The sequence below is a fragment of the Tachyglossus aculeatus genome, chromosome 2 (genome assembly GCF_015852505.1).
Source record: "Tachyglossus aculeatus isolate mTacAcu1 chromosome 2, mTacAcu1.pri, whole genome shotgun sequence".
NCBI lineage: Eukaryota > Metazoa > Chordata > Mammalia > Monotremata > Tachyglossidae > Tachyglossus > Tachyglossus aculeatus.
In genome coordinates this window covers 175483109-175505070 of record NC_052067.1, presented here as the reverse complement: position 1 = coordinate 175505070, position 21962 = coordinate 175483109, and the positions used below count along the sequence as shown (strand labels likewise).

Sequence of the window (21962 nt, the reverse complement as noted above, 5' to 3'; positions counted from 1 at the left end):
GGAAGCTGATGCAACAATCAAACCATGGCAAGACCAGAGCTTGGACCAAGGTGGCAAGGAAGAGGTGGCCCTGGGAGAAACTGTCTTGGAAGAACTGACAGGATTTTGCAGTAGACTAGATGGGAGAGTTGAAAGCTGCCAAGAGTCCAGGATCTAAGCCCAAACACCTCTGCACCTTCTTCTCTGAGATGGGGCTGGGACCACTCAATTTCCCCCCTTGGGAGGACTCACTGTCTTTCCACCCTTCTCCACCTCTTCCACCTTCTCCACCTGTTCCACCTCCTCAAAGCAAGGCTTCTTCCAGACTGTGAGCCCACTGTTGGGTAGGGACCGTCTCTATATGTTGCCAACTTGTACTTCCCCAGCGCTTAGTATAGTGCTCTACACACAGTAAGCCCTCAATAAATACAATTGATTGGTTGATTGATTTTGTGCTACTTAAATAAAGCGGCAGTCCTCTCACAGCTCAGGGCACGGCTCTGAATGAGTCTGGGGAGGACCAGGGCTCAGCTCCAGACTCCATCCCAGATGTGACGGCATCAGTACAGTGATAATAATAATAAAAAAAAAGTACTTGTTAATAATTATGGTACTTGTTAAGTGCTTACTGTGTGCCAAGCACCGTTCTAAGTGCTAGGGTAGATTAAGGTTGTCAGGTTGGACACAGTCTCTATCCCACATAGAGCTGACAGTCTTAATCCCCATTTTAAAGAAGAAGTAACTGAGGCCCAGAGGAGCGAAGTGACTTGCCCAAGGTTACACAGCAGACGTAGGGTGGAGCTGGAATTAGAACTCATTACTTTCTGACTCTCAGGCCCATGCTCTATCCATTACTCCATGCTGCTTCTCATACATTATGCTGCATCTCATGCTGCTCTGCACACAATAAGCATTCAATAAATATGGTTGATTGATTGATTGATTGATTGATGTGTAGGTAGATGCTTGGATCTGTTCCTGACTCATAAACAGAACCCAAGATGAATCAATTAATCAGTGGTATTTATTGAGCACTTACTGTGTGCAGAGCACTGTATAAGCACTTGGGAGAGTACAACAGAGTTGATAGACACATTCCCTACCCTCAAGGAGCTTACAGTCTACAGGAAGAGACAAACTAAAAATAAATCATGGATTTGGACACAAGTGTGAGGCTGAGGGTAGGGTGAACATCAAGTGCTTAAAGGGTACAGATCCAAGTGCAAGGGTGACGCAGAAGGGAGAGGGAGTAAGGGAAATGAGGGCATAATGGGGGCAGGCCTCTTAGAAGGGATGTGACTGTAGAAAGGGAACTGTCTAGGAGCTTAGGATCAGGTTGGGACCTGCAGTTAGACTGAGATAGGTTCTGGATCAACAGGCAGAGCCTGGGATCTATTCCAGTCTCATAGGCATGGGGTGGGATGGGTACCAGACCCTCCCCTCAAGCAAAGCCCTGGATGTGTACCACATTGTCAGTCAGAGCCTGGGATGTGTACCAGACCCTCAGGCAGACCCCTGGATGTGCACCAGACCATCAAGCAGAATCCTGGGTGTGTACCAGACCCTCAGGTGGAGCCCGGGATCTATTCCAGTCTCTGCACCTGCTCAGTGAGAACATTAGCAAGTCCTGCCCACTCCCCATCCCCATGCACACTCTTTCATCACCTTTTTCCTCCTCAGGGGCCTCTTATAATAATAATAATAATGATAATGGTATTTGTTAAACGCTTACTCTGTGTTTCCTCCTCAGGGGCCTCTTATAATATTAATAATAATGGTATTTGTTAAATGCTTACTCTGTGCCAAACATCGTACTAAGCATTGGGATGGATATAAGGAAATCGGGTTGGACACAGTCCCTGTCCCACACAGGACTCACGGTCTTAATCCCCATTTGACAGATGAGGTCACTGAGGCCCAGAGAAATTATAATAATAATGGCATTTATTAAGTGCTTACTATGTGCAAAGCACTGTTCTAAGCGCTGGGGAGGTTACAAGGCAATCAAATTGTCCCACAGGGGGCTCACAGTCTTCATCCCCATTTTACAGATGAGGGAACTGAGGCACAGAGAAGTTAAGTGACTTGCCCAAAGTCACACAGCTGACAATTGGCGGAGCCGGGATTTGAACCCATGACCTCTGACTCCAAAGCCCGGGCTCTTTCAACTGAGCCACGCTGATTCTCTGAAGTGAAGTTGAAGTCACTTGCCCAAGTCCACACAGCAGACAAGAGGCAGTGCCAGGATTAGAACGCATTACCTTCTGAATCCCAGGCCCGTGCTCTATCCACTTTATCAATGCCCTTGGGACCATGGGGAGGGAAAGGTCACCAGGAGGACATCACTAGTCCTCCCCTTCCACCATCTCCAGGACCTCAAAAGTCTGGAATCCCCTTCTCTCCCATCTGAGCATGCACCCACCCGTGGTCCCCATGATCCTGCCCAGTATCCCGCCCCTATTCCCCTCCTGTTCCCTTCCAAGCCAATGGGGCCGTGGGCCCAGAGCTACAGCACAGGCCCCAGCAGGCTGATGTGTGAGAAGCAGCATGGCTTAGTGGATACAGCACTGGCCTGGAAGTCAGAAGGTCATGGGTTTTAATCCCAGCTCCGCCACTTATCTGCTGCGTGACCTTGGGCAAGTCACTTCACTTCTCTGGGCCTCAGTTACTTCATCTGTAAAATGGGGATGGAGACTGTGAGCCCCCTGTGGGACAGGGACTGTGTCCAAACCGATTTGCTTGTATCCACTCCAGCGCTTAGTATGATGTCTGGCACATAGTGCTTAACAAATACTACTATTATTATTATTGTTATTGTTATTATTATTATCATTATTACGTGTGGTCGAGGAGCTCCCCCTAGTAACCGACATGGGAATGACATTTGTCATTTGGGCAATGTGACTTTGGGCAAGTTACTTAACTTCTCTGTGCCTCAGTTCCCTCATCTGTAAAATGGGGATTAAGACTGTGAGCTCCATGTGGGACAACCTGATCATCTTGTATACTCCCCAGCGCTTAGAACGGTGCTTTGCACATAGTAAGCGCTTAAGAAATGCCATTATTATTATTATTATTATTATTTGTCCCTCAACCTGCCCCCAGTTGCCGACCAGGATCGAAGGGTGTCGCAGTCCTGTCACTAGAGACTGACTCAAAGGAACTAGTTTTAAACTTCTCCTTACCCCATCCTGCCTCTGGTCTCGACCCAGCCCCCTGCCCACCAATCCTCTTTTCTGACCGATCATGTTTAATTATAGTAATAATAATTATGGTATTAGTTAAGGGCTTACTATGTGCCAAGCACTATTCTAAGCGTTATGGTAGATACAGGGTAATCAGGTTGTCCAACGTGGGGCTCACAGTTTTAATCCCTATTTTACAGATGAGGTAACCGAGGCACAGAGAAGCTAAGTGACTTGCCCAAGTTCATACAGCTGACAAGTGGCGGAGCTGGGATTAGAACCCACGTCCTCTGACTCCCAAACCCGTGTTCTTTCCACTAAGCCTCGCTGTTCAATCACCCCAGACCCCAACCCCATCCCCACAGCCCATGGTTTTGAGACATTAAGGTGTTGGGTGGCTGATGGTAGAGAAAAGAAGCAGTGAGGCTAAGGGTAAAGGCTAGGGGCAAGGAGGGGGAGTGGAATGAGGGTGGGGCCAACAGGAGAGGGTGGGCTGGGATGGAGCCAGGGCTGGAGTGGGTGGGGATGGGCAGGGATGGGGCAGGTGGGTAATGATAATAATAATAATAATAATAATAATAATAATAATAATAATAATAATAATAATAATAATGGTATTTGTTAAGCACTTACTATGTGCCAAGCACTGTTTTGAGCTCTGGGGTAAATACAAGGTAATCAGGTTGTCCTACGTGGGGCTCACAGTCTTAATCCCCATTTTACAGGTGAGGGAATTGAGACACAGAGAAGTTAAGTGACTTGCCCAAAGTCACACAGCTGATAAGTGGCAGAGCCGGGATTAGAACCCATGACCTCTGACTTCCAAACCCGTGCTCTTTCCACTAAGTCACGCTGCTTCTCATAATAATATTAATATTATTATGGTATTCCTTAAGCACTTACTATGTGCCAGGCACTGTATTAAGCACTGGAGTGGATACAAGCAAATTGGATTGGACACAGTCCTTTGTCCCACAGGGGGCTCACAGTCTTAATCTCCATTTTACAGATGAGGTAACTGAGGCCTAGAGAAGTTAAGTGACTTGCCCAAGGTCATACAGCAGACAAGTGGCAGAGCCAGGTTTAGAACTCATGATCTTCTGACTTCTAGGGCCCATGCTTTATTCACTAGGCCACGCTGCTTGGGGCAAGTTTAAAAGTAGGAGTTGTGGGGGAATGGGAGGGATTTAGGGCAGGGGGCAAGGGAGTGGGGACAGAGGGCAGGGGAGTTGGCAGGAGAGTGATGGGTAGGGAGTAGGGGTGGGCTGATGGGCAGGTGCAGAGGGCGGGAAAAGAGCAAGGGCAGTTGAGTTGAGCTCAGCTGGTGGTACCAGGGAATGGTCCCCGGCAGGGAAGTGACACTAAGCAATAAGAATAATTGTGATATTTGTTAAGGATTTACTATGTGCCAAACACTATACTAAGCACTGGGGAGGATATGAGATAATCAGGTCCCACATGGGGCCCATAGTCAAAGTAGAAGGGAGCACAGGGACTGAAACCTTACTTTACAGATGAGGGAACTGAGTCACAGAGAATTGAAATGACTAGCCCAAGTTCACACAGCAGAAGTGGTGGAGCTGGGATTAGAACCCAGGTCCTCTGACTCCCAGTCCTGGGCTCTTTCTGCTAGGAGTTTGCCCATCTGACTTTTGCAAAAGCAGAGTGAAAGGAGCTATTGGAGCCAGTTCAGGACCTGTCCCCCATCATCATCATCATCAATCGTATTTATTGAGCGCTTACTATGTGCAGAGCACTGTACTAAGCGCTTGGGAAGTACAAATTGGCAACATATAGAGACAGTCCCTACCCAACAGTGGGCTCACATTCTAAAGGGGGAAGACAGAGAACAAAACCAAACATACTAACAAAATAAAATAAGTACAATAGATATGTACAAGTAAAATAAATAAATAAATAGAGTAATAAATATGTACAACCATATATACATATATACAGGTGCTGTGGGGAAGGGAAGGAGGTAAGAAGGGGGGGAAGGAGAGGGGGACGAGGGGGAGAGGAAGGAAGGGGCTCAGTCTGGGAAGGCCTCCTGGAGGAGGTGAGCTCTCAATAGGGCCTTGAAGGGAGGAAGAGAGCTAGCTTGGCGGATGGGCAGAGGGAGGGCATTCCAGGCCCGGGGGATGACGTGGGCTGGGGGTCGATGGCGGGACACGCGAGAACGAGGTACGGTGAGGAGATTAGCAGCAGAGGAGTGGAGGTTGTGGGCTGGGCTGGAGAAGGAGAGAAGGGAGGTGAGGTAGGAGGGGGCGAGGTGATGGACAGCCTTGAAGCCGAGGGTGAGGAGTTTCTGCCTGATGTGCAGATTGATTGGTAGCCACTGGAGATTTCTGAGGAGCGGAGTGATATGCCCAGAGCGTTTCTGGACAAAGATAATCCGGGCAGCAGCATGAAGTATGGATTGAAATGGAGAGAGACATGAGAATGGGAGATCAGAGAGAAGGCTGATACAGTAGTCCAGATGGGATAGGATGAGAGCTTGAATGAGCAGGGTAGCGGTATGGATGGAGAGGAAAGGGCGGATCCTGGCAATGTTGCGAAGCTGAGACCGGCAGGTTTTGGTGATGGCTTGGATGTGAGAGGTGAATGAGAGAGCGGAGTCGAGGATGACACCAAGGTTGCGGGCTTGTGAGACGGGAAGGATGGTAGTGCCGTCAACAGAGATGGGAAAGTCAGGGAGAGGGCAAGGCTTGGGAGGGAAAACAAGGAGTTCAGTCTTCGACATGTTGAGCCCCCAGACCCTAGGAGCTCACCAGATGGGTGGAGCATGATGGTGGAGCAGATCCCTCCTCTTCCCCAGCAGCCATTTGTCTGGGCTGATACCACGGTTTCCATCCTGTTTCCAGCTGGTCTGCCTCTGAAACCCGTTGGCCCTGGGCCACCAGACTCCTGTGTCTGCCCAGAGTCTTTGTTGTCAGAGCCCAGCCCTGCTCTGCCTCAGCTCCTTCCACAGAAGTGGAGTGGGGAAGACGAAGCATGGCCTAGTGGATAGAGCACGGGCCTAGGAGTCAGAAGGACCTGGGTCCTAATCCTGGCTCTGGTGCTTATCTGTTGTGTGACCTTGGACAAGTCACTTAACTTCTTTGTGCCTCAGTTACTTTACCTGTAAAATGGGGATTAAGACTGTGAGCCCCATTTGGGGCAAGGACTGTGTCCAACCTGATTGTAGCTTGTATCTACCCCAGTGCTTGGTACAGTGCTTCACAAATACCTGAGGGAAATAGAAAGGCTTGCAGGTCAGATTCGGCACCTGGGTTCACGGGGACCAGAGGTTCTTGCGGAAGGGAAAAAACGACCTCTACCTGACAAGATGTCACTGCACCTCGGGTCCGGGTTTTGGAGTGTTGTCGTGGGCCTCCGGGGTCAGGAGAGGGGAAGGGAAAGTTGATGGGAGAGATGAAGTTCAGACCATGGTCCTTGTTGATTTTTCTAGTCCGGTTAATCCAGCTGGTTGGGAGGCAGCCTTGAGTCCTTTTCTTAGAGGCTGCTGCCCTCTGCTGGGATGTGTGTGTGTGTGTGTGTGTGTGTGTGTGTGTGTGTGTGTGTGTGTGTGTGTTTGTGTGTGTGTGTGTGTGTGTTTGTGTGTGTGCGCCCACCCACTCTTTGACTAGGTGTGTGAGTGGGAAGGAAATAGGAGCAGAGAAGAGGTGAGGGTCACCTGTTCGATGGGCCGGGTGGGGAGGGATCTGTGTTCGTGAGGATGGACAAAAAATATGAAAATATCTAACACGGTTTGTCCAGAAGTGAATGTCTCTAGTCTGGTTTGTTCCCTGCTGCTGCAACCACTCAACTACCCTCCAGGCTGCTGGGTCTACTACTGCAGTCTCCCAACTGCCCTCCGGCCTGGTCTGTCCACTGCTGCTACAGTCTGTCAGGGGCTCTCCATTTTATTGTTTTGTTTGGAGTTTGGCTTCCTTGACTTCTCTTTACTGCGGCCTTGCTATGTGCCAAGCAATGTGCTAAGCATTTCACTCCTCTTTCTTTACTATTTCTGTGGTGAAGAAGCCAGACACCATGAGGGAGACCATGCCTTATGTTCCTATTCAATCAATTAATCAGTGGTATTTATTAAGCACTTATTAGGTATTGAACACTGAACTAAGCACTTGGGGATGTACCATGGAGCTGGTAGACACAATCCCTGCCCTTGAAGAGCTTACAGTCTATTCCTCTCCATTTTAGCTCTCTCTCTCCCGCTTATCCACTCTGTTCTGTCACTACAACCCAGCTTGTGTTCTTGGCTTTTCCCAAGCCAACCTCCTCACTGTAACTCCTTCTCATCCATCCCATCTCCTACTGCTCACACCCTTTCACCTGCCTGAAGATCTCTCTTACTTCACATTCTGCAGACCACAGCTCTTCCCACCTTCAGAGCCCTCCTGAAACCCCATCTCCTCCAGGAGGCCTTCCCAATTAATCTCTACCTTCTTAGGCCTAACCCATCTACAACCACCCTAACCTTTTCATTTATCCTCCTTGGTAATTGCCTTCCATTAACATTCATTCATTCAATCGTATTTATTGAGCGCTTACTCTGCGCAGATCACTGTACTAAGCGCTTGGGAAGTACAAGTTGGCAACATATAGAGATGGTCCCTACCCAACAGTGGGCTCACAGTCTAGAAGGGGGAGAACAAAACAAAGCATATTAACAAAATAAAATAAATAGAATAAATATGTACAAGTAAAATAAATAAATAAATAAATAAATAGAGTAATAAATACTTACAAACATATATACAGGTGCTGTGGGGAAGGGAAGGAGGTAAGGTGGGGGGATGGAGGGGGGGGAGGAGGAGGAGAGGAAGGAGGGGGCTCAGTCTGGGAGGAAGGAGGGGGCTCAGTCTGGGGTGACATCCACTTAGGCAGGTAATATGCCTGTTTACTGTTATATTGAATTCTCCCAAGCACTCAATACAGTGCTAAGCGTACAGTAAGCGCTCAATAAATACAATTGACTGACTGACTGACTGACCTAGGTTTGAATATCTTTTAGACTGTGAGCCCACTGTTGGGTAGGGACTGTCTCTATATGTTGCCAATCTGTACTTCCCAAGGGCTTAGTGCAGTGCTCTGCACATAGTAAGCGCTCAATAAATACGATTGATGATGATGATGATATCCACAGGGGTGGCACAGTGTCCTCCTTCAACTAATTGTGATTAGGTTGAGTGCCTAATTCGGGCTGGGGACTGGAAGCTCCTAGAGGGTTGTCTGAGGCCTGGGATCCAGTTTAAACCAGATTGGGGATCACCCTGGGTCCACAGAGTTGACCCGGCCCTGCAAAATGGGGGCAGAGTCCCCAAGGCCTCTCAAACCAGTTATCCCAGATGCAATCCAGAACTGGCCCGGGGCCTCTTCAAGAGCCAGGGCTGATCCAGCTTCTGGGCGGGGAGCAGGAGAGGGGAAGAGGGACGAGGGAGGAGGTCAGGTCTCCTCCTACCACCCCATTCCTGGGGCCTGGCTCAACCAATCCATCCATCAGGAATATTTACTGAGAGCCTACTGAGTGCAGAGCACTGAACTAAGCCTCTGGAGAGCACAGTAGAGCTAGCAAGCACATGGTCCCTGCTCTGGGGAACTAGATAGTAGTTTAGAAGAGAAGTGTCTAGCTGAGCAGACTGAGCCCCCTCCTTCCTCTCCCCCTCCTCCCCATCCCCATCCCCCCTGCCTTACCTCCTTCCCCTCCCCACAGCACCAGTATATATGTTTGTACATATTTATTACTCTATTTATTTTACTTGTACATATTTATTATTCTATTTATTTTATTTTGTTAATATGTTTTATTTTGTTGTCTGTCTCCTCTTTCCAGACTGTGAGCCCGCTGTTGGGTAGGGACCGTCTCTATATGTTGCCAACTTGTACTTCCCAGGCGCTTAGTACAGTGCTCTGCACACAGTAAGCACTCAATAAATACGATTGAATGAATGAATGAATGAATGAATGAATGAATGAATGAATGAATGAGCAGTGCTGAAGGAATGGGGCTTGTACACATGTTTGAGCCAACAAGTGAGTGAGGCCAGGCTGGGTGCTGTGCCTGCCCCCACTACCACCACCATTTCCGGCCTTTGCCCACTACCCCTCCCCCATGCTCCCAAGTGCTTAGTAAAGTGCTCTGCACACAGTAAGCGCTCAATAAATACAATTGAATGAATGAATGAATGCTGCTTCCAAAAAAGTCTTGAAGCTGTTATTGCTCTGCACACAGTAAGCACTCAATGAATACAATTGAATGAATGAATGAATGCTGCTTCCAAAAAGTCTTGAAGTTGTTACGGCCAGAGGTCCCACTCCCAAGGCCAGCAAGGGCTGAGGGCTCCTTGCCCCCTCCTTAATAATAATAATAATAATGGCATTTATTAAGCACTTACTATGTGCAAGGCACTGTTCTAAGAGCTGGGGGTATACAAGGTGATCAGGTTGTCCCACAGGGGGCTCACAGTCTTCATCCCCATTTTACAGATGAGGTAACTGAGGCCCAGAGAAGTTAAGTGACTTGCCCAAAGTCACACAGCTGACAAGTGGTAGAGTCAGGATTCGAACCCATGACCTCTGACTCCAAAGTCCGTGCTCTTCCCTCACCTCCCTTCTCTCATTCTACAACCCAGCCCGCACACTCCACTCATCTAGTGCCGCTAACCTTCTCATTGTGCCTCCATCTCTGCTATCTTGCCACCAACTCCCGGCCCCCATCCTACTTCTGGCCTGGAATGCCCTCCCTCCTCAAATCCGACAGATAATGACTCTCTCCCACTTCAAAGACTTACTGAAGGCACATCTCCTCCAAAAGGCCTTCCCAGACTAAGCCCCCTTTCCCTTATCTCCCACTCCCTCCCACATCACCCTGACTTGCTCCCTTTGCTCTTCCCCTTGCCCCACAGCGCTTATATATATATATCTGCAATTTTACAGCGTGGCTAGAGAAGCAGCGTGGCTCAGAGAAGCAGCATGGCTCAGTGGAAAGAGCACGGGCTATGGAGTCAGAGGTCATGGGCTCAAATCCCAGCTCTGCCAATTGTCAGCTGTGTGACTTTGGGCAAGTCGCTTACTTCTCTGTGTCTCAGTTACCTCATCTGTAAAATGAGGATGAAGACTGTGAGCCCATGGGATGGCCTGATCAACTTGTAACCTACCCAGCGCTTAGAAGAGTGCTTTGCACATAGTAAGCGCTTAATAAATGTCATTATTATTATTACTTATTTATATTGATGTCTGTTTACTTGGATTGATGTCTGCCTCCCCACACCCCAGACTGTGAGCTCATTGTGGGCAGAGATTGTCCCTATTTATTGCTGTATTGTACTTTCCCAAGCACTTAGTACAGTCCTCTGCACACAGTAAACACTCAATAAGTACGATTGAATGAATTGAATGAATGAATGAATGAACGAACACTCAGGGAGGGTCTGCACCCAGAGGGCATAGGGTAGTAGAGGCCAAAAGGGAGGAGCTGACACAGGGTTGGGGGTGGGGGGCTGTCCGGCGTTGGAGAGGGGCTAACATCCAGGGAAGGGGATGCCCATGACGGGGAGGGGCTGCCTGAGTGGGGAGAGCCTAACACGTAACCTCCTTGTGGGCACCTTGTTGGTGGGTTTATTTTTATATTGTACACTCCCAGTGCTTAATACAGTGCTATGCACCCGGAAAGTGATCAATAAATAAGATTGCATGAATTATTCCAGGGAAAGGGCTGCGGGGGGTAGGACAGGCCAACACCTAGGGAGAGGCTGTCCAGGGTCAGAAGGCCTGACACTGGCATGGCCTAGTGGCAAGAGCACGGAGTTTGGGAGTCAGAGGAAGTGGGTTCTAATTCCAGCTCTGCTACTTGTCTGTTCTGTGACCTTGGGCAAGTCACTTCTCTTCCCCATTCCTCAGTTACCTCATTTGTAAAATGGGAATTTAGACTGTAAGCCCCATGTGGGGCAACCTGATTACCTTGTATCTACCCCAGTGCTTAGAATAGTGCTTGGCATGTAGTAAGCTCTTAACAAATATCATTATTATTATTATGGCATTTATTAAGTGCTTACTATGTGCAAAGCACTGTTCTAGGTGCTGGGGAGGTTACAAGGTGATCAGGTTGTCCCATGGGGGGCTCACAGTCTTAATTCCCATTTCACAGATGAGGTAACTGAGGCACAGGGAAGTTAAGTGGCTTGCCCAAAGTCACAGAACTGACAATTGGCGGAACCGGGATTTGAACCCATGACCTCTGACTTCTTGCTCTTTCCTCTGAGCCACGCTGCTGTCTGGGGAGGGAGGGGCTGTCCGGGTTGGGTGGAGCTGCCCGGGAAGGGAGGGGCTGTCTGAGGTCATGGGAGGGGCTGTCTGGGGTGGGCAGGGCTGTCCAGGGGGGTGGGGAGGGACTACACTGGTAAAACAGTAGCCCCTCTGGGCCTTGGTGTTAGAACCCAGAGCTCTAGGGAGCAGCCCAAGCCCTGGGCCCTGACACTCAGGAAAATGACAGGGGCTGGGGGGGGCAGAGGGGGAGTGGGGAGGGAGACCCCAGAACCCAGCCCACCCATGACACAGATCTACCCCCAAAGAGGCTGCCAATAGGTACCCAGAGGCCTCCATACCCGCCCCACTGAGCCAGACCAGGCAGCTGCGCCTGCGGTTTCTCCTGGGGCCCTAGCAGGCGGGGATGGGTGTGGAACTGTTTTTGTATAAGGGTGTAGCATTGTGGGGACAGGGGGCCCACGGTGGTTCAACCCTATGGGACCTCTTTACAAAAACCCCCACAGCCGAGGGGCCAAGGCACTGAGCTCAGAGCATTGTTCAGGGTATGGGGCCCAGAGTACAGAGCCCAGGCCACAGACCTCAGGACATAGAGCTCAGGGCACAGAGATCACGAAGCAAAGCCCAGGGCACAGAGCTCAGGGCATAGAGCCCAGAGCACAGAGGGCAAAGAGCTCAGAGGATAGTTCAGGGCACAAAGCCCAAGGCACAGAACCCAGAGCACAGAACTCAGGGAAGACTGACTCCAAGTCCCTCTTCTGGAGAAGGCGGGTCCAGCTCCAGAGGGAAACTGGGAGCAAGCAGGCCCCTGACACGAGTTCTGGAAGTGGACCTATCCCATGCTTGTCCAGGGAAATGGGTTCCAGATCCCTCTGTGGGACAGGAAGGGACCAGGCTGAAGCTCCCACCGAACCCCCCTGAGCCTGGTCCACATTGGCCCACATTGGCGGCACCAGAGTCACAGAGGAAGAAGCAGTGAGCTCTTTGCTCCAGGTGGATTGGACGCCCGATCTCGATCTGCGATGGTCACCGGGCCTGGAGGCCAAACTTTGACCTGCAGTCTAGTTGCGGGTTAAGCCGCTGGGAGGGAGGGATCGTTGGCTGGGACCGGTCCTGGGTCCTGGGGGATGGGGTCACTCTGGCCGGTTGGAGCCTGGCCACCCAGAGAACGGAGGATGGAAGCTCTGGAGCTACTGCGGCCGGGGTCATCCGCCCACCACTCCAGAGCATTGCGAGCACAGTGTCGGCTGCACCCATGGGTCCAGAGACCGGCCAGAAGTCACCAGGCCCCCAGGCAGGGGCTTCATGGCTCCAACCCCACCTTTTCTCCCACCCTGAGGCACTGTGACCAACACACAAGCTTACTTCGGAGAAGGAACCAAACTGACAGTTGTAGGTAAGGCAGACTCCTCTTTTTCTGGCTCTGCCCCAGGGCCCCTTACATGGGCACCGGGGGCATGGAGGGGAGGTTGGGTGGTTTGGGGAAGCTGGTCCCCAATCCCAATTTCAGCATTGCCATGCTCTGCTGTGCCAACTATGAAGTTTACTTTGGCTCAGGCACCCGGCTCACTGTGGTGGGTAAGTTATGAAGGTGATCTCTGTGTAAAGCCTGAATGATGTCCAGAGGGCCCTCCGCGGTGGGGAGGACCCCCTCAATCCAGGGGAAGGGTATGTGAGAACTAGCACGGAGAGAGATCTGGGGTGGAGAATGCAGCTCAGAGAGGGAGAGTCAAGTGAGAAGTTGGGGAAGAGGATGAGAGGAGACACTTGCCAGAGACAGTGGGTCAGGGGCCATACCAGAGGGCAGACTCCAGAGCTGGGCAGCGAGGGGTCCTGACCCCGACCCCCAGAGCCTGGGAATTTCCATGAGGGCTTTGGGGTTCTGCCCTGCTCTGGGGGAAAATGGGGCTGGGAAGACCTGTGCCGTACTTGCCCTCCACTGTCAACCCCAAAGGAATCAGTGCCAAGGGCATTGAGAAAACAGGGGAGGGAGGTGGCATAACTCTGAGGGGGCAGAGGGGCAGTGCCCCCCCCAAAACACACACACACAGGGTTCCAAGCGCTGTTCTGAGCGCCCAGGGGCCCCGGAGGGGTTTTGCTGTGGGAAGGGGCTGCTGTGTACTAACACCCAATACTTTGGTGAGGGCACTCGGCTCTCTGTGGTGGGTGAGTATGAGGGGCGCAAGAGGGGTTATGAAAGGGGGCTGGAGGCTGGAGGGAAGCGAGGGGGCAGAGTCAACTACTGACCTGGAGTTTGGGCTGAAGGGTCCCAGCCCACTCCCCTCCACTTAGTACAGTGCTCTGCACACGGTACGCACTCAATAAATACCATTGATTGGTTGATTGATAGTACAAGGCAAAGGAAAGTGATCCCCCACTCCAGGTGGTGGGGGGCATTAGAGTGGGGTTGGTCTGAGCCCTGGATGTAGGTCAGAAGGGACCCCAGATCCAGGCAGGGCAGCGGCAAGGGCTGGGCGGTGGCGGGCAGGTTTTCCTGCCAGGGTAACTTGGTGTGTTCCAATGAAAGACAATTCTTCGGCGCGGGCACCAGACTCTCCGTTGTAGGTAATGACAGGGGGTACTCCGGAGGGAAGGTTGGAGTTGGGGAGGGGTTCTGGGGTGGGGGGCAGAGGCCAGGAAAGGGGGAGCCAGAGGGAAGCTAGGGTAGGCCCAGAGGCTGCGGTGAGAGAAGGGGAGCGGCAAGAGGAGGAGAGTGATTACTGGGGGAGAGTGGAGGTAAGGGGAGACTCCCGGTGCCACCATGGAGGATAGGAGAGGCCAGCAAGCTGGGGAGGTGCAGGAGGGCTTTGCTTGTGGTTACTGACATGCGGGTGTCAACGTGTAACACCGGGGAGCAGTCATTTGGCGCAGGGACCCGGCTAAGTGTACTAGGTAAGGATGCGACCCTCCTGGGCCAGACAGACAGAGGGGGCAAACCCTTTTAGCTTGGGTCAGTGTCCTTCCCCGGGAGGAGGTTTGAACCCCTAAGGTGGCCCTCAAAAAGTTGCCCCTTCCCCCGGGCCCTGAGGAAGTCTCCAGGTCTCACTCGGCCCTTGGCTGATGGTCAGAGTCTCTGCTCTGCCCTCTGCCCCCTGGGCTGACCCTCCTTCCCTCCTCCCTCCCTCCCAGCTGGCCTAGGAGCCCATCCACTGGGTGACTTCAGGGACACTTTTCACTCCAGGGTTGGGGCACCCAGTCCTGGTTCCACTCCAAGATGTGCTTGGAGGTTTGCTTGGGGTCTCGGGCACTGTAGCTCTGGCCCTGCCCCTGCCCCTGCCCCTGCCCCACTGCCCCCACTGCAGGAGGGCACGCTGTCAGTTTGGAAACAGCCCTCTGCCACTGTGCTTCAATAATTCTCCCCTAACCTTTGGGGCAGGCACCAGGCTGACTGTGACAGGTAAGGGGGCCGGAATGCCCTAGACCAACTGCCTTCACTTGGCCTCCCTCTCTCTCCTTGTTTCTGTCCCTGCCTCCTCATATCTGCCTCTGTCTCCTTGTGTCTGGCTCTTCATCTCTGATTCTGCCTCTTCTTTCCCTGCCTTATCCTCTCTGTCTGCTTCTCTTTAAAGAAGCAGCATGGCTTAGTGGAAAGAGCACAGGCTTGGGAGTCAGAGGTCGTGGGTTCTAATCCCAGCTACACCACGTGTCAGCTGTGTGACTTTGGGCAAGTCACTTAACTTCTCTGTGCCTCAGTTACCTCATCTGTAAAATGGGGATTTAGACTGTGAGCCCCACGTGGCTCAACCTGATAACCTTGTATCTATCCCAGCGTTTAGAACAGTGCTCGGCACATAGTAAGTGCTCGGCACATGTTGCCAACTTGTACTTCCCAAGTGTTACTAAAGTGCTCTGCACACAGTAAGCGCTCAATAAATACGATTGAATGAATGAATGAACAAATACCATTCTTTATTATTATCATTATTTCTCCTCTTTTTCTGCCTCCTCATCTCTACCTCCTTGTCTCTGTCAATCTCCCAAATGTTTACTGTGTGCAAGGTGTTGTACTGAGCTTGGGAGAGTACCATAAAGTAAATAGAACGATGATGATGATGATCATCTATTATAATAATAGAGCTCACAGCCTAACAAGAGCTTATGTCTCTGCCTCCTCTTCTCTGTCTCTGCCTTATTGTTTTTGTCTCTGCATGTTTCCATACATCTTTCTCCTTATGTCTATATCCTGCTGCTGCCCCTTTGTTGTCCCCCAACCTCGTCTGACTCTGACTGCTCCTTCATCTCAGCTCTCTCCTCTCAAGCCTGAGCACCTCTGGCTCTGTCTCCGTTTACTTATTTTTTTATGGTATTTGTTAAGCACTTCCTATGTGTCAAACACTGTTCTAAGCGCTGGGGTAGATACAAATTAATTAGGTTAGACACGATACCTGTATCACATTGGGCTCAGAGTCTAAGTAGGAGGGAGAGCAGGAGAGAATTGAAAGAGAGAAGTTAAATGACTTGCCCAAAGTCATACAGCAAGCATTTGGTGGAACTAAGATTAGAACCCAGGTGACTCTCAGACTGTTGCTCTTTCCACTAGTCCATGCTGCTTCTCCATTTCCTCCTCCTTCTTTTCCTCCTCCTCCTTCCTTCTCCTTCTCCTCCTTCCCCTCCTCCTCCTCCTTCTCCTTTCAACACCCCATTTCTCTCTCTCTGTGGGATGGTCCATCACTGACCTCGTTGCCCCCTCCTATCTCTCCTTCTGGCTCGTTCTTTGCTCCACTTTCCGGATGGTCTTCCCAGGCTGGGCACTGAGAGTCAGCGAAGCTGGGGGTGGGGTTTCCTGCATGCCCTTTTGGGCTGTGTAACTCTGGAAGCCCACTTCACTTTGGGGCCGGGACCCTCCTCTCCGTGCTGGGTAAGTGCCTGGGGGCCAGAGGCTGGGGGCTGGGGCTAGGGGCTGGCCCGCCCATCTCCTGGGCTCCTCAGGCCTGGTCAGACCAGGCAGGGACAGACGGGGGGTGGATTCGACAAGGAGGAGGCAGGAGCTGGTGCCGGGGTCCAGGGGAAGAAGAAAACAGGCAGTAAGGATGAGGGCTGAGGATACGACGGGGGAGGGGGAGGGAGAAGCCGGTTAAAGTGTGGGGGACGGGGGTGAGGAAGATCCAGGGTGTGTGAGAACCCTGCCCTTTGCTGAACCTGCCTGGACCTAATGTCCAAGAAAATGGGGGACCCTAGCTCTGAGCCTGAGAGCCTGGTAGCTCTGACAAACAAGGTACTCCCCACCAAGCTCCCTGCAGGGCCAATAGATGGGGTGACTGGAACTCTTTGCCAGCCTCATGGCCCAAACACCATCTTGGCCCTCATTCACCTCCTGGCCTGGAGGAGCAGGAGGAGGGGTGGGAGGTGGAGGCAGGGCCTGGGAGCAGGGCCTGGGGCTGGGGGCTGGGGGTCAGGATTGAGGACCTGGAACTCCTCAGCCCAAGTCATACTCCCCTCCAGTGGGGTGTCCCCTTGAGAGGAATTCCCGAGTCTGCTCCCATTGAAGGGAAACTGAGGCACCAGGCTGAGCTAGAGGAGCAGCGTGACCTAGTGGATAGAGTGCAGGACTGGGAGTCAGAAGGACCTGGGTTCCAGTCCTGACTCTGCCACTTGTCTGCTGTGTGACCTTGGGCATGTTACTTCACTTCTCAGTGCCTCAGTTGCCTCCTCTGTAAAATGGGGATTAAGACTGGGAGCCCCATGTGGGACATGCACTGTGTCCAACCAGATTACCTTGTATCTACCCCAGCACTTAGAACAGTGCTTGGAACATAGTAAGCACTTAACACATACCATTTAAAAAAAAGAAGATTGCAGGCCTGTGGACCCCAGTCTTGGGCTCCACCACAATCATGCTTCTCCCCGCGGAGGAGGAAGAGGGAGGGGGATGGGGCTGGGTACTGGGGCCAGGGGTTGGAGCTGGAGTAGTGGCCCAGCCTGGGCTGGGGGGGAGGGACATGGCTGGGGCGTTGGCTTCCTGATCATGGTGTGAGCTCTTGGGCAGCAGCCCTCGGAGCTGCCGCAGGAAGGAGGTCATTGTAGTTTCCCTCATGGCTATAGATGAGAACAGATGGAAGATAGTGGTCTTGTGGGCACTGGTCAGCAGGGGGATGGACCCTGAGCAGACTGGGTACTAGGGGCATTGGGCACTGAGCAGGCTAGGAACCAGGGGGGATGGGCACTGGGAAGGGCTGGGCACTAGGGAGCTGGACATTGCATGGTTGGGTGTCAAGGTGTCTGGGCACCAAGAGGAGCCTAGGCAGTGAGCAGAGTGGTTATTGAGGGTTCTGCACATCAAGCAGGCTGGATATTGAGGGGTCTGGCACTCTTTCTCCTCAGTGCGGTGCACACCCCCACCCCCACAGCCACAATGGTGACATGAAGTATTGCCTGGCTGACCATTCAATCGTATTTCAATCACATTTATTGAGCGCTTTGTGCAGAGCACTGTACTAAGCACTGACCACTGAGTGGAAAACCTCAGTGGGCCAACACTCGGCTCCCCACAGAAATGGGTGGAAAAGGAGGTGTTCAGCATGTCCGCTCCCTGGGTTCTAGGTTCACTCGGCAACTGGTTCTTTTTTTTTATGGTATTTGTTGTGCACTCACTACGTACCAGGCTCTGTACTAAGCAGCACTCATTAAGCACACATAATGTGCAGAACACTGCACTGGGCTGGGTATGGGCATGCACACAGTCCCTGTCTTCAAGAGACTTACACTTTAATGAAGGTCCCAAGGGAGACCAACCTGGGGAACCAGAGGTTTCCGGGGTGGATGGAAGGGGAGGAAAAAAAAGGGCCAAAATGGACTCTTCTCTTAGGGGGAACTACAGTACTGCCCAGACCATACAAACAGTCTAATTTACAGACAAGGTCAACAGACAGATGGAGAAGCAGGAAAGAGAGACGGACAGTCACACTTACAGACTGGCAAACAGACAGGCCAGGAGATAGACAGACAGACAGGCAATCATGCAGAGACACATGGACAAATAATAATAATAATAATAATGATGGTATTTGTTAAGCACTTACTATGTGCCAAGCAGTGTTCTAAGTGCTGGGGGAATACAAGGTGATCAGGTTGTCCCATATGGGGTTCGCAATCTTAATCCCCAGTTTACAGATGAGGTAATTGAGGCACAGAGAAGTGAAGTGACTTGCCCAAAGTCACACAGATGACAATTGGTGAAGTCAGGATTTGAGCCCATGACTTCTGACTCCAAAGCCCGGGCTCTTTCCATGTTGCCACACTGCAGGCAACAGACAGGCAGAGAGATAGACAGACAAGTAAAGAGGCAGAGCTGAAAAACAGGCAGGCAAACTAACAGATGGATACGCAGACATTCAAGCAGACAGACAAACAGGCAGGCAGGCAGACAGACAAGCAGGGAGAGACACACAGATACACAAACAATTCATTCATTCATTCAATCATATTTATTCATTCATTCATTCAATCGTATTTATTGAGTGCTTACTGTGTGCAGAGCACTGTACTAAGCGCTTGGGAAGTACAAGTTGGCAACATATAGAGATGGTCCCTACCTAACAATGGGCTCACAGTCTAGAAGGGGGAGACTAATGCACACACATGAACATATGCACAAATGTACACAAACACTGAGGCTCCTCTAGGTTTCCTAGAGGTGAGTCAAGAAGTGCTGACCAGCCCCTGGCCAAACCAGGACAATGCTCTGTGTTACAGATGACTTGCAAAAGGTGAAGCTCCCAAAGGTGACTCTGTTTGACCCATCTGAGGAGGAGATCAATGAGTTGGGGAAGGCCACCTTGGTCTGCCTGGCCACGGGCTTCTTCCCCGACCACGTGGAGATGAGCTGGTGGGTGGACGGCCGGGAGATGCAGGACGGGGTCAGCACGGATGCCCAGCCCTTGAACGAGACCGAACCCGAGGCTTCGAACAGGACCTATGCCCTGAGCAGTCGCCTCCGCGTCTCAGCGGGGTTCTGGCAGAACCCCTCGCGCCGCTTCCGCTGCCAGGTCCGCTTCTATGGGCTCAAGGACAGTGACACATGGATTGACAGCACCCGGCCCAAACCCGTCACTCAGAACATCAGCGCTGAGACCTGGGGAAAAGCAGGTGAGAGAGGGCCAGGGAGCAGGTAGGGGCCGGAGGTTGGTCGGGGCTGGGGGCAAACTGGGAGGTTGTGACAGGGCAGGGGCTGGGGGCCGGGCAGGGAGCTGGGGGTGGCCCAGAGGCTGCAGAGAGGTCAGGATTGGTCTGGGAAGACAGGCCAGTGTGGGGAGAAAAGGGAGACAGAGGAGCAGAGATGGAGGCGATAAAGAGAGGGAGAATCAGAAGTAGGAAGAGATGCTGAATCCAGAGACAGAGGTCAGAGGGCAAGGTCAGTGGGAAGAGGACGAAAGTGGCTCCCAGATCAGTGTGTGTCTGCCTCTCCTGAATGCCGGAATGTGTGATCAGGGGTCAGTATCAATAGGCCAGGTTAGGCACCAGTGGGCTAGGATCAGCACAAGCGAATCAGGGTTAGCACAATTGAGTCAGGATTTGCACCAGTACCAGTACCAACACCAATGGGTCAGCAGTCTATGCCTGGGCAGAAAGCTCTCTGAGCCGGGATGAGCCAGTGACTGAGCCAGCCACCAAGCTCCCGGCCCTTGACGGCCCCACCCCTCACAGCCATGGTCTAGTGATGACTGGCTGGATCATCAGGATGGGGAAAGGGCAGGCTGGGATCTGAAGGCCACAAAGGTTTCCCATTTTATTCAACTTCTCCCTCTTAGGCTAGTGGGCCTGGGCTAAACTGCATGGTTGAATTAAACCTGACTTTCTCCTGGGAATATGGCACTCTCATAATCATCCCTCTCCCCCTGCCTCTCTCTCTCTTTGTTTCAGATTGTGGAATCACCGCAGGTGTGTGAGTCTTGACTCTCCCTTCCCCATCCCCTTATATCTTCCTGCTTCCCGAGGCCTCAGGCTCCCTCAGCCCTCGATTGCTGAAGTCTGATCTTGACTGAGCCCCCAGGACACTCCCCATGCTTCCCCCACATCCCCATGTTTACCTTCCTTCCACCAAGACCTCGGGGTGGGGTGGGATCAGCCTTGTGGGGTGGGGGGTCTCATGCTTAGTGTGGAGGGAGTAGGGGTGGTGTTAGATATTGCAGGTAGATGTGGGGCCAGGCCTCAAGAGGGGTTGTGGGGGGCTGAACCCCTAGGCTGAGCTGGGGAAGGGTGTAGTGGAAGGGGACAAAGGAGCCCTCGTTCTGATTCTCCTGGTTCTCCTCCTATCTCTCTGGCTGCTCATTCTCGGTCTCTTTTATGGGCTTCTCCTCTGCCTCCCACCTTCTGACGATGGGTGCCCCTCAAAGTTTAGTTCTGGGTCTCCTTCTATTCTGTGTTAAATCCACTACCTTGGAGAACTCATTAACTTCCATGGGTTCAACTACCACCTCTTTGCAGATGATTCCCAAATGTTCATCTCTAGCCCTGATCTCTCTTCTTTGCAGTCTCTCATTTCCTCCGTCCTTCAAGACATGTCTATTTGGATGTCCTGTTGTAACCTCAAACTTAACATAACAGAGCTCCTTATCTTCACACCCAAACCCTGTCCTCACCCTGACCTGACTTTCCCATCACTAGACACCACCACCATCCTTCCTGTCTTGCAAGCCTGTAACTTTGGCATTATCCTTGACTCCTCTCTCTCATTCAACCTTCACAGTCAATCTACCATGAAATCCTGTCGGTTCGACCTTCACAGCATCACTAAAACCTGTTCTTTCCTCTCCATCCAAACTGCTATCACATTAATCCAAGCACTTTTCCTACCTCGCCTTGATTACTTGTATCAGCCTCCTTGCTGACCTTCCATCCTCCTGTCTCTCCCCACTCCAGTCCATACTTCACTCTGCTGCATGGGTCATTTTTTACAAAAACATTCAAGCCATGTTTTCTCACTCCTCAAAAACCCCCAGTTGTTGCCCATCCACCTCTGCATTAAGCAGAAATTCTTTACCATCAGCTTTGAAGCAATCACTTTGCCCCCACTACCTCACCTCCTACTCTCCTACTCCAACCCAGCCTGCAAACTTCACTCCTCTAATGCCAACCTACTTACCATGTCTCGATCTCCTCTATCTGATGGGCAAACTCTCACCCACCTCCTGCCTCTGGCCTGGAATTCCCTCCCTCTTCATATCCGACAATTACTCTCTCCTCTTTCAAAGCCTTATTGAAGGTACATCTCCTCCAAGAGGCCTTCCCAGACTGAACCCTCATTTTCCTCTTTTCACATTCCCATTTGTATCACCCTGACCTGCTCCCTTATTCACCACTCCTGCCCCCAGCCCCACAGCACTTATATCCATATTCATAATTTATTTACTTATACTAATGTCTGTCTTCCCCACTAGACTGTAAGATCATTATGGGCAGGGAATGTGTCTGTTATATTGTTCTGTTGTACTCTCCCAAGCACTTAGTACAGTACCCTGCACCCAGTAAGCACTCTATAAAAGCAATTGATTGATTGATTGACTGAACCCATGGCTCAGCAGAAAGGCATAGCACTGC

The 21962-nt window shown here is 51.5% G+C and overlaps 1 gene segment (V, D, J or C); it reads left to right on the top strand.

The window, feature by feature from the left end:
• LOC119945440 overlaps nucleotides 1-21962 on the top strand; it is a 59982-nt gene that overhangs the window by 36989 nt on the left and 1031 nt on the right. Inside the window, 3 exon segments of the C gene segment in view lie at nucleotides 13535-13592; nucleotides 19119-19511; nucleotides 20286-20303. Of these exon segments, the coding sequence occupies nucleotides 13535-13592; nucleotides 19119-19511; nucleotides 20286-20303 (469 nt within the window).